We start from the raw sequence: 14323 nt of genomic DNA, 5'->3' as shown, positions 1-14323 counted from the left end.
CCCCTCCCATGTTGTTCTCACTCATGTGTTTCAATGAACTCCTCACTTAGAGGCTGGGATGAAAAGCGGTACAGGTATCATTGCAATAATTACTGCTAGGAGGAGCTGCAATGGCATTAAGTTGGAGAACGTCTTCAACCTGGCAAAACTGATATAGTCCACTTGTCTTTGTTTGCCTAACTGGAAGCACAGAAACAATGTCATTCCATGTTGGATGTTTTAATAATTGCTCTATAATATAAACAAACCTACAGAAATTTGAGTGCAAATTTGAGTGCACAATCAAATCCTGCAGTCTGTTCTCCAATCCATTGCACACTAGACAATAAAAACAGGCAAGTACTTTTTTCCCCCCACGGTTTACTTAAAATTACACACATGTATTGTTGTATGTTTAGATGTTTTCAAAATAAATCTAAACTCTTTAGGACAAAAGGTAAAACTAACAAGTTTGTAGACTACTTCTGTGTTTGGATGGTCTAGAAAAAAGTTGGAGGCGAGAGGGGAGTAGAGTTAACATTGTTTTCTGCTCAAAGAAATAAACTGGAGTCCATTTTAAGATACTTAACCAAAGTAACTTTACAAACGTTTATTAAAAAAAGGCACAATGTTAATAGTCTGAGGTTTTAATGACTAATTCTTAAGAGGTTTGAGAAATTGAAAGAAGGATCCACAATCTTAAGTGAAAGCTTGTTAAAAGAACCCCAGAACAGCTATTGGCATCTTTCAGTGTGCTTGACACTTGACAATGATACATATGAAATACATTTGTTCGTGAAGGTAAGTAAGGCATTTCATTAGTTTAATGATTTACGGTCAAAGAATCTCACCTACAATATTAGTAACTTCTCCATCAATAACACACTTGCATGTTTTAACATTTTCATCCAGGAAAAAATATAGAGTAACGGGGAAAACTGGTTTACCAATGAGTTTCATAATTTAAAAAAAAAAAAAACCAAACAAAAAAAACATTTAAAGCTCTTTGTCATCAACTTCCTAAAATAACATGTACATGTTCTCTTTAAAATGAGTTCTCATTAGATGCATTAATATTTGAATGCACAGAGATTTGCAGGTTTTGGCAGGAAAAAAGTCTGTGCTAGTCCAAATTATAACCTTCTGTAAAAAGGTTAATTTGTTTACTGTATGAATTACTGTAATTCTCCAGATTCTCACCTATGCACTTACCAGATGCACTTCTAAGTAAAGTTGCCTCACAGTGTTTTGTAAAATTGCACAAAAACTGAACTTCTATTACAAACAAAATCTCCTCGGTACAGCTGGTCAAACTATTCATTGTAACCAGTACTAGTTACTAATCTAAGCCCCAGTCCTTCAATGACAGCATGTAAGCAGACTGCTGTGCTTGTATGGAGCACCACTGACTTTACTGGGGCTCCATACAAGTGCAGCAGCCCCTGTGTGCTATTAGCTGCAGGACTGAGGCTGTTTTCTGCTGAATCGTGTGGAGAGTAATTTTTAGGAACTCAGTTTAGAGTAGGGTGACCAGATGTCCCGCTTTTGGGGACTTTTTCTTATATAGCGCCTATTACCCCCCACCCCCATCCCGTTTTTTCCACAGTTGCTATCTGGTCACCCTAGTGTAGAGTGCCCTTGATTATCCACATTGCAGAGTTACCACATAAGTTAGTTGTATTGTTTCTACTTTCCAACTGGATGACAAACCTTTCAAAAGCAAAACTGTAAATAATGACCTGTTCAAGCTTTCAGGTGAGCAGTTATGGAAATGTCTGTCAGTCCCAACTTCCATACAAATTAATTCCTGGCAGCTGTCTGAATACTCACAAACACCAGAAAAACACTCCCAGCCAAATGAAGAGTAGCCAATGTAGGGTTCTGATTTGTAAGTCAGGCTTTTCCTTTTTTGATCAACTCAATTTTAGTTAATCAGTATGAAAAGCAACTTTGAGACTCTGAGGGATGCACTAAAGCACATTGGGGCTTTCTGGATCTGTACCAGACAGACATAATGAAGAAAAATGAAAAAAAAAAAAATTTTTTTTTTTCCTTAGAGGACAGATACAAGTACCTCCTTCCTGCTAGCTGGTCCAGGCAGCTGCACAGACAACACCATTGTCAAATACACACACACACACTCATTTGGTCAAATATTTCAGATGACATGGCTACTTTTTTAACCTATGTAACAATTTGCGTTCAGGTGCCCACAAAATGTAAAATTTACTAGAATTTTTTTTTTTAAACTTCACTTTCAAGTGAACTGTAAGGGTGTCTTCACTGGCATGATTACCCAATTTAAGGTAAGTATACGCAGCACACAGTAGCGAGCCTCCCAATCCTGGTCAACAGAGTTGGGCTCCTGGGACTTGGCGCTGCCCGCACTAAAAATAGCTGTGTGGACGTCACAGCTTTGGTGGGAGCTCCAGCTTTGGCACCCACCCACCCCTCTAAGCTCCAGAGCCAGAGCACTAGCCCGAGCTGCAACTTCAGAGCTCTGACTCCACTACTATTTTTAAGAGCACTAGCGTGAGTCTCGCTAGCCCAAGTCTGTCAACCCAGGGTGGGAGGCTCCCTGAGGTGGGTGGTGTAGCCGTTCCCATGCAATGCTACAATGTTAGAGCGGTTTCAGAATCATGGTACCTTAACAGATGGACAGATTTTTTTTGAAGGGGTAAGAAAAGGGGGCTAGCCATAATAGTAGTTCAGATACACACCAGCGATGGTTCTTGCCACAAGAGCAGAGTTGAGAATTAAAAGGCACAAGTTGTTTCAGAACGTCACTATTTTAAGGCCAACTGTCAGTGGGCAACACTGTGCTGCACAGGGCTAACCATAGAAAAATGCTCAGCTATTTGAAAACATCCCTCCCATCCTTTCTGAGGATATTTTTTTTTTCCATGCAATTTTGAAACTCAAGCCCCTGCTGTTTACATTGTGGTTTCTCAGGCAGATATGCAGGTTTTCTATCCAGTTTTGCTGTTCTTTTCTTCACCTTGAGTTTCCCTGGATTATTTCTGCAGAAGAGTTTGCTGAACTGGGGGGAAAAAAAGAAATATACAAACAAAATAACCAAATCAAGCTTAGTACAATTCTCTATCAATATAGGAGAATCCAACTTGTAGAACAGCGATTCTTTTAAAAGTGTGAACACTCTGATCTTAGTAAATAAATGGGCATTTGATATAGTGGGGTGGGCTGAGGCCTGATCTCTCTGTAAGCAGAATTCTGCTTGCAAAAAAAGTGGTGGCTGCATGTTTTTGCACCCAGGAGTAACTTGAAGACATAAATTTTAGTGACGTACATGGCTACCTAATTTACATCTGCAGTCAAGTATTCAGAAATACAACTTCTACGAACTTCCCCTGCAATTCACTGTGGATGCAAAACAAAAGGGGTACTTTTGCAGGCACAAATTGTGTCTACAAGGGTGATTTTGGGTCATGGGAAGTTTAGCTTTATTTATGCAATATGCAGTTATAGTAAACTCAGACAGGAATGAAACATGCATGCACAAGCATCTAGGAGAAAATGGTCAGATATCAATGTATACAAAGATTTTGGTTTTGTGCGGTTTTATTAAACCCCTAAAAAAAAAAATCACTAATTTTATAACAATTGTGGCATATCACAACCAAGTCCAGGAATCCTAAACAAAGGATAAACTTTTAACCTACTCTGTCTAACTCATACATGAACATGAAATTGCAGAGGTCTTACAGTATTATATTTATTTAGATTACAATGGTAACCTAATCCAGGATCTTATAAAGATATATTTCACTACGGCCAAAGGGATAGGATAAAAGTGTTAAACTAAAATCTAATTAATATCTAGATATTTTAAATCTGCTCCTCTTTTGAGCTAATATAACCAGATTAATTTTAAAAGGACTAGAATTAATATCTGTATTTAAACTATTTGTCAGAATAACTCTAGTTTGAGGTGGATATCCAGAACTAGCTGCACTCTCATCTTCAGGAAACAGTTGGAGAGAAAGGTACCTGCTTTATATAGTTTTATAAAAGAATTGATAAGGTATTACAGAAAAGTTTATGCAAGAGATCTTGAACCAGCTAACAAGTCTGTGGGGACAAATTGACTGTATTGGAGTAATAAGGCAGGTAACTTTGCCCAGTTTTAAAAAGCAGAAAAGGCCTAGTTCTGCTCTGACACTGGTTTTAAACTAAGCACACAGGAGGACATGTATAGTTACTCATAACCTACACTCTTGTGAGAGGCTCAACTTCATTTTCTTTTTAAATATATGGTACATGCAGAATCCTCTCCAAAACTTCAATGCCTTGCTGAGTACTCCTGCTCATCCCTTCATTAGCCAGTCAGAAGGGGTGAAACTGACAGAAGCCAAGTTTGTTTTCTGGCTACACCACTTCAACAATTCCCTAATCCAAATTTATCTAGGGCTTCCTGGAGCCAGGTTTCCTATTCTGGAAATACCTCATCAATTTCCCTAGCCAATCATTTTAAACAGCCATGTCTGCATTGCACTACAGAGTTGGAGCTCACTGAAAAAAAAACTCTTAGCAGACATGATCAGACAAAAAACCCCAAAAAACTAAGTTTGCTGTTTTATGCTTCTCTTTTATAGAAGATTCTTTGTGGTGCACAACAGTATGCTAGTCAGTTTAACTTTCCCTGCCTCCAGCTTGCTTTTATGTAATTGCATCTTTGTTCAAATACCGTTACCCTTTTATTAATGCCAACTCCGGCACAGCTTTATTGGTCTAGTGTCAGACAGCACAGCTACGGCTCCAGTCAGACTCCCAACACATTCCACTAAAAAACATACCAGCCAGCCACCATTCCATATCATTTTTCAAATAATTGATTTAAAATAGCAGCTTTGTGTTCTTTCAGTTCACAATTCTGATTACAATACCCATTTACATTCCCACTACTTCCTTACACATTTTAATATTTCAGGTATTTCATCCAACCACCATAAAGAAAAAATGCAAAGGGTTATTAATTTGCTTTAGTTCTAAGTTTTTACCATCTAATATAAATGAAACTCAATCTGAAACTTGTTTCAGTCCAGAATTAATTTCTTTTGCAGTTATAAACACTTGACTACAAGAATGTATAGTGCAAGTGATAAGTCTCTTTAGGAGATTAATTTCTGTGACTCAAGTCCACACAGATTCCTGCCAAAAATTCTGCTCTTCCCTCCAGATCCTTTTCTTACCAGGTGGCTCTGCATGTGCTCCTTGCTGATTTTCCATATTAACATTCTCTTGATCTCCTGAGATACAAACACAAACATTGTAAGACATCAGGCATTTGTGTTACCTGCATTTTCCTAAGACCGGTAATGGCAGATACAAGAGCAAATGAGAGAGAGGCTGGGGATGCTCTGTAGCAAAGCAACTTAAAAAGGTAAGGCCTGCAAAACCACTGATGGATGGGTATAGCCTCCTTACACTGACTAGGTGGCCAAGTGATCATCCTCCGGAGAGGCTTCTCCAGAGGGTGGCCACTGAAAGCTTAGGGTGCATAATTCAGAGCTCCTACAAGAGCCTAGACAACTAAAAAGAAAGAAGAGTGCCACCAAGACCAAATGAAACATTAAGTTGCACCCAGTAACCGTGTTATTGCCCTTGCAAGTTATTTGGGGGAAAGTTTTGTGTTGTGTGACTTTTCATGTAATATCCTGGCCTTCATATCCTTGGTTTAGGAAGACAGTGGGGGAGGAGAGAGGGATAGAAACCAATGGTGGGAAGATGAACATTTCAAAAAGGAATAAACCCTCCTGTGCTGTTATTAGAAGCCTAGTGTGGGGGAAACAGCTGTGTACTTAGTCTTCATAATTCCCAAAGTGTGGGTTAGCCTGGGCCCACTAGTGACATTACAGAGCCAAGATAGTGACTCTTTTGTTAAAGTTGAAAGGCAGTTTCCATTGTAAACATTCTGCTCCCCATTTCCTCTAATTTTCTATTTTTCCTCTCAAAAGTGTTGCTTAAACTCTCTCATGTTTCCAAAAATTCTCCACTCGCCAAAGAGTGAGCACTTGAGATTCCTCAGTCCAGCTTTTTCTGAGCTATGGGATCTTGGGGGTGGGGAGGGGGCTCCTACTTTAAAACAAAATCTTTTTTTTTTTTTTTGCCGCCAAAACATCTCAAACTTCTTAGTTTTAAGCCTCACTTAAAATATATTATTCCTTCATGACGACTGCTAATGCATTGGGCCATTAAGACTGGCTGATGTGTTTTATATTGATTACTAAATTCCCTATAATCTTGCTGATTAAGAGCTACAACAGATCACAAAGGAGAAAAACTAGTTAAAATCTTACCGCTTGCTTTGAAACAGAGTTTCTTCTTCTGGTAAGCAATGAAGCTAGATATTGCTCCAACAACTGCTACAACCACAGCACTTATAATTCCAGGTATCACTCCTTGAGAGGCTATAAACAAGACATTTTTTTTCTAGATATAAATGAGGACAGACTTGGCTTCTTTCTCAAAAGATATACAAACTCTGAATGTTTCCAGAACAGCACTAACATTTGAAGTAATCTTAGACATTGATTCTGCCTTCTTTTCATGGATTTTGAAGAGTCAAGCATAGATTTAGAAGAGTTAATTTTTCAGTAGTTCATCATGTTAAACAGCATGACTACATTCCATTATGGCGATAGACATGGTATGAAGTACATTCATGCAAAAACGAGTGAGCACTCTGAAGTCTGGATCTAAACCTTGTGAAATGCTGTGTGCAAGGTTCACATTTTCTACTCTAAGGGTATGTCTACACTACAAAATTAGGTCAAATTTATAGAAATCGGTTTTATATATTCGAGTTTGTGTGTCCCCACAGAAAATGCTCTAAGTGCATTAAGTGCATTAACTCAGCGGAGTGCTTCCACAGTACCGAGGCGAGAGTCGACTTCCGGAGTGTTGCACTGTGGGTAGCTATCCCACAGTTCCCGCAGTCTCCGCTGCCCATTGGAATTCTGGGTTGAGATCCCAATGCCTGATGGGGCTAAAACATTGTCGCGGGTGGTTCTGGGTACACGTCGTCAGGCCCCCCTTCCCTCCCTCCCTCCGTGAAAGAAAGGGCAGACAATCGTTTTGCGCCTTTTTCCTGGGTTACCTGTGCAGACGCCATACCATGGCAAACATGGAGCCCGCTCAGCTCACCGTCACCGTATGTCTCCTGGGTGCTGGCAGACGTGGTACTGCATTGCTACACAGCAGCAGCAACCCATTGCCTTATGGCAGCAGACGGTACAGTAGGACTGGTAGCCGTCATTGTCATGTCCGAGATGCTCCTGGTCGCCTCTGTGAGGTCGATCAGGAGCTTCTGGGCAGACATGGGCGCAGGGACTAAATTTGGAGTGACTTGACCAGGTCATTCTCTTTAGTCCTGCAGTCAGTCCTATTGAACCATCTTATGGTGAGCAGGCAGGTGATACGGATTGCTAGCAGTCCTCTTGTACCATCTTCTGCTGGGCAGGCAAGAGATGAGGATGGCTAGCAGTCCTACTGCACCATCTTCTGCCGAGCAGCCATGAGACGTGGATGGCATGCAGTCCTTCTGCACCGTCTTACATCTTTGGCTGGCAGCAAAGATAGATGGAGTGGATCAAAACAAGAAATAGACCAGATTTGTTTTGTACTCATTTGCAACCCCCTCCCCCGTCTAGGGGACTCACTCCTCTAGGTCACACTGCAGTCACTCACAGAGAAGGCGCAGCGAGGTAAATCTAGCCATGTATCAATCAGAGGCCAGACCAACCTGCTTGTTCCAATAAGAACAATAACTTAGGTGCACCATTTCTTATTGGAACCCTCCGTGAAGTCCTGCCTGAAAATACTCCTTGATGTAAAGCCACCCCCTTTGTGGATTTTAACTCTCTGTAAGCCAACCCTGTAAGCCATGTCGTCAGTCGCCCCTCCCTGCGTCAGAGCAACGGCAGACAATCGTGCATCTGAGTTGAGAGTGCTGTCCAGAGCAGTCACAATGGAGCACTCTGGGATAGCTCCCGGAGGCCAATACCGTCGAATTGTGTCCACAGTACCCCAAATTCGACCCGGCAAGGCCGATTTAAGCGCTAATCCACTTGTCAGGGGTGGAGTAAGGAAATCGATTTTAAGAGCCCATTAAGTCGAAATAAAGGGCTTCATCGTGTGGACGGGTGCAGGTTTACATTGATTTAACGCTGCTAAATTTGACCTAAAGTCCTAGTGTAGACCAGGGCTAAGAACTCAGTTTTTGACCCATCAGAAGTGAAGTATTTAAAAAAAAAAAAAGGTGGTAGGAACAAAGCTGTTTGAGTAAAAATACTAGATTTTCTATAATATTTTGAAGCTGAAAAGCACCGCCAGTGCTTATTAGCACTATTAAAATTCTAAACCTGCAGGCACTAAAAGGAATGCCTAATGTTAGATGTTTAACTTTTTAAAGATGATGTACAGATACAATAGATATATGAAAATCCATGCACTTACCCTCCGCCTCTCCTCCACTCTTGGGATTGGTATCACCTTCACCTGTAAGAACAAATAATTTCATTGCTAGAAGAATCTTTTTAGAGAACAGCCTTATCACAATGAGAATCCGCGCTCTATGTCAATGCATCACGCAAAATGACCCACTATCTCCGGATGCTACATTAACAGACTTTAAGTTTAACTAATAAAGAAATTACACAAAAATATGTTAAAAGACTATTCAGGTTGCAAAGTCAAGCACTCAAAAGTAGGAAATGCCAGACCTAGGGTTGCCTGTGCAAACTTAATTCAACCTCCTTGGGTGTATTTATTGTGATACTCTCATTAATTGCGTAATCACAGACCATTTTTTTCCTACAGGAACCTGCATCAAATGCATAGGATGAATGGTTCCTAGGGAATGAGTAGCTAATTCAATATTTTAATCTTATTCTCATGGTTCAATGTAGAGCCCCCAGGCCTAATTTACTGCACACCATTCAAACTCTTCTTTAAACACAAAGTTATTAGATTTCCTCATGGGGTTTTCTGTGGTGCTTATCACCAAATTATTTAAGTGTTTCACAAACATTAACTTAGTTTCACAACAGCTCTGTGTGGTAAGGCAGCATTAACATCTCCACTCTACTGATGGGAAACTGAGGCTCAGAGATTAAGACTAATTTTGAGTGCCAGAGTATTTAGCATTATATAGCACTTTGTGCTCCAAGCTCCACAGCTCCCACTGACTTCAGTTGCAGCTGTAAGCGCTCAGCACCTCTTCAAATCAGGCCCCAGGGTCTCAAGCTGGGAACCTAGAAAACGAATACAATTAGCGACCACCTGTGAAAAGTTTGGTTTAACTCTGTGGCAGAGGCAGCAAGAGAATCCAGTTCCCCTTTGCAGCATTCAACTGCCTTAACCATCAGAGACTTTCCTTTCCATTCTTGCAGTCCCCTGCCTCATTCATTACACCCCTTCCAACTTCTGTAACAAGTGAGGCAGGGGTGCGACAAGTAACAGCCCTATTCATTAGGAACTCTGATTCATTCTCAGAGCGCCACCCGTCCTCTGCACTGAATGATGCAGATACCCTATGTGACCGTGCAATTGAAGTCTATCACAGTGCACAGGCAACCTTAGTTCTGGTATTTCTTAACTTCTGAATGGTTGACTTTGCAACCTTAATATTCTTTTAACATGGTTGTGTGTATAATTTCCAAAGCATTTGAAAAGCAAGCTGACACGTGAATTCCATCACGTGACACCACAGAGGCTAGAACCTTTAAATCCACCACACAGACCTCTGCCATTTGAGCTAATGGAGTAACTGGTAGCAGTAGTAAGTTGTCATCCACTCTCTGGACAAATCAGATGGTGAAGAGACACTCTTTGCTAGTGTGTTTCACAGATATCTTCTGTAAGCAGAGAATGCTGACACTGAGGAATCTCAGGTGCTGAAGGTGTGCGCTCTAGTGGGCACAGACCCTTCTGCCCCACTCTCTCTAACCTGTCCCTTCTCCACACCTGACTTCTCCTCCTACCCTTAAGTTCCTAGTCTCCATAGCTTGTTGTCCCAATCTATTTTTTCCCCAACTCCAGCTCTTGTCCCCTCTGTTCAAGTCAGGTGGCTTCCTCATCCTTGCCGCTTGGTGCCAGCACAGAGAGGATAGGAGAGAGTCTCCATGTGCCAGGTATCAGAACTGAGAACCACAGCAGCACGCAGCAGTTGGGAGCAGTAATCACAGGGAAAGTCCTGCTCACCCACTGAAGACCTTGGCTGCTGCATGTTCTCTGCAGACGAGATTCTCAAGAAAATTTAACTGCAAACTAAAGTCTCTACTGAGCGTGTGCAAACAGATTTTTCAAAGGCTTATAACTTGGCCAAATACCAGTGGGTTTTTCCCCCCCACGGGAAAAGCAAGATGCACATTCCTGGCACCAGTGCTATTCCTATGTCAAATTTCAAGTCTCTGTCCCAAAGCAAGGCACTAGAGCGTCTCAACAATGGCTGGGGAATTTTTTTCCAAAAGCACCTAAGTCCTATTTTCAGAAGGGACTTAAGCTTTTAGTAACCTAAATCTCATTGAAAGTCAATAGGACGTAAGCTCCTAAGTCACTAGACATCGTGCTGAGGTGCATTTGGAAATTTTACCCACTGTGAATGCTGGAACAAGTCCCACTTTCACATCATTGTAGTTTTAAACCTATTGTTTAGAGTTCCTGAATCAATTCCACCTCCTTGGATCACCAGTTTTTCTGAATGAACAAAGTACATAATGGTTAAATTGGAAGATAACAATTTCCATGCCTCAAACAGACCAGGACAAAAATCTAGCATTACTAACTCATTTTAACCGGTTTGTGACACACAAGTCTAAGGCAAAACCTAGATAGCAGTGGATTTCACTGTGAAGTGTTGGACATTATCTTACCCCTTTTTTCTGGTGGAAGTTTACCATCAAGTAAGTCCTCATCCTTAAAGTTCCCTGTCAGAGTAAATAAAATGGTTATCCTTCCTTTTTAAGTGTTTATACCTGATCTTGACTCTTCCTTTAAACTACTAGGACATGTTCGTCATTGATCTCTTAACCCCTTTTTAGCTTCTATAAGCTGATAGGAAACTTGAGCCATCTGAAAAATAACTGTTTGGAACATGTGTGTCATACATTTATCCGTGACATGCTGAAAACTATGTTTTACTTCATATATGACAAAATCCAAGGTTTAAGGTAGACTCTCAACAACAAATTTAGTGCAATGCCAGAACTACTCCCCTCCACTAGTTTCTCTCTCACCCACAAAGGTATATTAAAAATTCAGCTAGATTATCAGAATTTCAAAATCCAAAAAAACTTTAGGAGTTTATTTGTGATTTCCATAGAGCATATTCTATATGCTACAAGTTAACGCGAAATAGTTTCAAAATGTGCATGTGAGATACTAAAACAATTAGCAAGTTTGGTCAGAATTTCAACCAATTAGCAAGTTTGGTCAGAATAGCACTAGAACTTTGCAGTTCCCATTGACTTGAATGAGATCTGTGGGAACTCATCTTGTCAAGGTGGGGAGACGATAAATCAGAGCACTTATTTAGGTGCCTTGCTCTAGGCACTCTAATGCAAATATTGACCCATGCTCACCTTTTCTCTTTTTTAAAAATGAGAGCAAAGGAAACTGACTCTCCTGTTCTATTACTGTCACTAAGGCTGTTGCATGATTTGTTTGCAAAATCAAGCATTTTCTCTTCGTTCTCAACTGTTCTTTCATCATGTCTAAGTTCATCAAGTTCATTATTTGCATAGTCAGAAGTAAATGCCTTGATGTACCAAATCATTTAAAGATGAACGGTTCATTTAAAAAGAAAAGTCAATAGAATGGTCTGAGTATGACGGCTGACAAATGCTATTTAAAACATTTACAAAATTCTTACCACCAGTATTGTCCTTGCTTCCGGGCTGAGGGTTTGGGTGGCCATCTATTGACAAATATTGTTTGGGGGGGGGGGGGGGAGGAGAAAGTTAAAATTGCAGATGAGTAAAAGTGCAGAAACAAGCTGAATAACCTAATCTTATAGGAGTGCTATCCCCACCTTTCCCATGTTTCTCTGTCTTCCTCCCCTCTCCCCCACAAAACCCCTCCATAACTTATGCTTACTAATATTATGGCAGCTGATTTCATCCACTGTGTTCAAGATTGTAAATAAGAAATCTCTTGAGAACCCTTACATTTCCAACTATCACACCTCATTTCGATTTCTGTGTCTGCAGTTTAGGGCCTGCTCCTGCTCCCACTGAAGGCAATAGGAAAACTCCCATTGAATAGAATGGGGAGCAGGCCTGAGCACTAACATGGCATTTTTAAAACTAAGTAGCTAGCATCAAGTATGCATCAACTTTAAGACTATGGAACTGAATTTATTTTCGACTGGCAGCTTTGTAGATCTCAAAGTCTCAAAAAAAAAAAGAATGAACTCAAAATGAACTGATTTTCTTCTAGTTATGAACATTTAAAATTAGCAAGACCCCAAGACAACCTCATCTCATTTTATTTGTGTGTGTATATACATATACACACACACAAATATAAATAAATAAATAAATATTTATTTATATATAATAAATATATATATATAATAAATTAATAAATAAATTAATACACACACACACACAGCTATAAATGCATATGGAAGCATGTACTTTGCATACAACATATACACACAGTTGATTCTACAAACATGAGTTAACTAAAGGCCACTAGTTCATCTGTTCTGACTGGCAATTCTATAAAAATGAAGACTTTTTTTTCCATTTACAAGAAACAGTAAAAGAAAAAAAGGAAAATAAATATGGTGATTTACTTTGCCACTCCAATGCACTAAAATGTCATGAAATTTCAACAGTAAGGTTGAGCATTTTGATGTAGTCAAAATTAAAGATTTAACTTCACAAGTGTATCCATGACGTATAACCTGAGAAACTTTTCACATAAAGAGCCTGAATCCTAACCAGCCAATAACTTTACAGATTGCAAAATTTGCATGTAATTGACCAAGATCCTTCTAACAGAGGCATTAATGGCCTCCTATAACACCATGGCACTTCTATGACTAAATAAACTGAAGGAACATTGTTATAGTTCTGGAATTCTGTGCCCTTTGTTAGTTCCCACAGACTAGCTTCCCCCTTCCAAACAGTTGCCAGTAATGCTGAAGCACAGCAATGCTAGTGGGTTACTGGCTTTTACAGGTGTTGTTCAGCAATTTAAAGAGTTAACAGCCACTACCTGCCAAACTATGTTCCACTTCACTAGTGAGAGCGTGGCAAAGATATTGCAGTTTGCTAATGTGACTTAGCTGAAAATACATTAAAGGCTTTGCAAAGAGATTATCCCAGAGGAAAGGGAAAGCCTTCCTTTCTGACAGACTCCCACTTCCTGGCATAAAGAGCATCCCCCTCCCCCCCCCCCCCCCCATCTTTCTAGGGAGTGATTAGAAAGGTAATATTTTCAAATTACAACCACTTCTAGGAATGGTATATTAGTCAATTAGTGCTATCTACTGAAAATAAGGTGACGACACATCCCTAAAGCCGACTAATCAAAAGCCATTTGGAAAAAAACAAAAAACCCAAAGCCATTAATGCACTCAAACGAGGCCTCTAACTCAACAGCAGAAACTCATGGATCATCAATACAAAATTCTACTATATCATAGAAATCATAGAATATCAGGGTTGGAAGGGACCTCAGGAGGTCATCTAGTCCAACCCCCTGCTCAAAGCAGGACCAATCCCCAATCAAATCATCCCAGCCAAGGCTTTGTCAAGCCTGACCTTAAAGGGCTAACCTTTGGCACACAGCCCACCAGGGTAAGCCCCCTAGTGGGCCGGGCCGATTTGTTTACCTGCTGCGTCCACAGGTTCGGCTGATTGTGGCTCCCACTGGCCGCGGTTCGCCGTTCCAGGCCAATGGGGGCTGTGGGAAGTGGTGGCCAGCACATCCCTCAGCCCATGCTGCTTCCCGCAGCTCCCATTGGCCTGGAGCAGCGAACCATGGCCACTGGGAGCTGCGATCGGCCGAACCTGCGGACGTAGCAGGTAAACAAACCAGCCCGGCCCGCCACGGGGCTTACCCTGATGGGCCGCGTGCCGAAGGTTGTCAATCCCTGTTATAGTCTAATTCATGGGTTGCGAGCAAGTCTTAGGGCTGTGATCATCCTGCTCGTCCCATTTTGCTAGCTAGTACAAAACCCCAATGAGGCTGCATGTGCATTTGTTTTTAAGCAACTGCTTTTAATGGAGGAGTTTTTTTTAATTCACTGACAAATCTAAATTCTAAATGCATATTCTAAAGACTAATTATTTTCCTAATTATGGACTAGATCATG

At 40.7% G+C, this 14323-nt stretch overlaps 1 protein-coding gene across 2 annotated transcripts in view; it reads right to left on the bottom strand.

The window, feature by feature from the left end:
• Nucleotides 1–639: 639 nt before the first annotated feature.
• The window catches only part of LOC141995205 (CD99 antigen-like), a 35390-nt gene continuing 21706 nt past the window's right edge, over nt 640–14323 (bottom strand). The window contains exons 4-9 of one of the 2 annotated variants that reach the window (XM_074966199.1): nt 11870–11914; nt 10872–10925; nt 8455–8496; nt 6297–6407; nt 5190–5246; nt 650–3019 (exon numbers count right to left, since the gene is read on the bottom strand). In XM_074966199.1, the coding sequence (XP_074822300.1) occupies nt 2994–3019; nt 5190–5246; nt 6297–6407; nt 8455–8496; nt 10872–10925; nt 11870–11914 (335 nt within the window). In that variant the 3' untranslated portion in view covers nt 650–2993. Of the gene's footprint in view, nt 3020–5189; nt 5247–6296; nt 6408–8454; nt 8497–10871; nt 10926–11869; nt 11915–14323 lie in introns of both variants that reach the window. The other variant, XM_074966207.1, reaches the window with a different exon arrangement.

This window comes from Natator depressus, chromosome 1, assembly GCF_965152275.1.
Source record: "Natator depressus isolate rNatDep1 chromosome 1, rNatDep2.hap1, whole genome shotgun sequence".
NCBI classification, from domain to species: domain Eukaryota; kingdom Metazoa; phylum Chordata; order Testudines; family Cheloniidae; genus Natator; species Natator depressus.
This window is presented reverse-complemented; position numbering and strand designations above follow the sequence as displayed.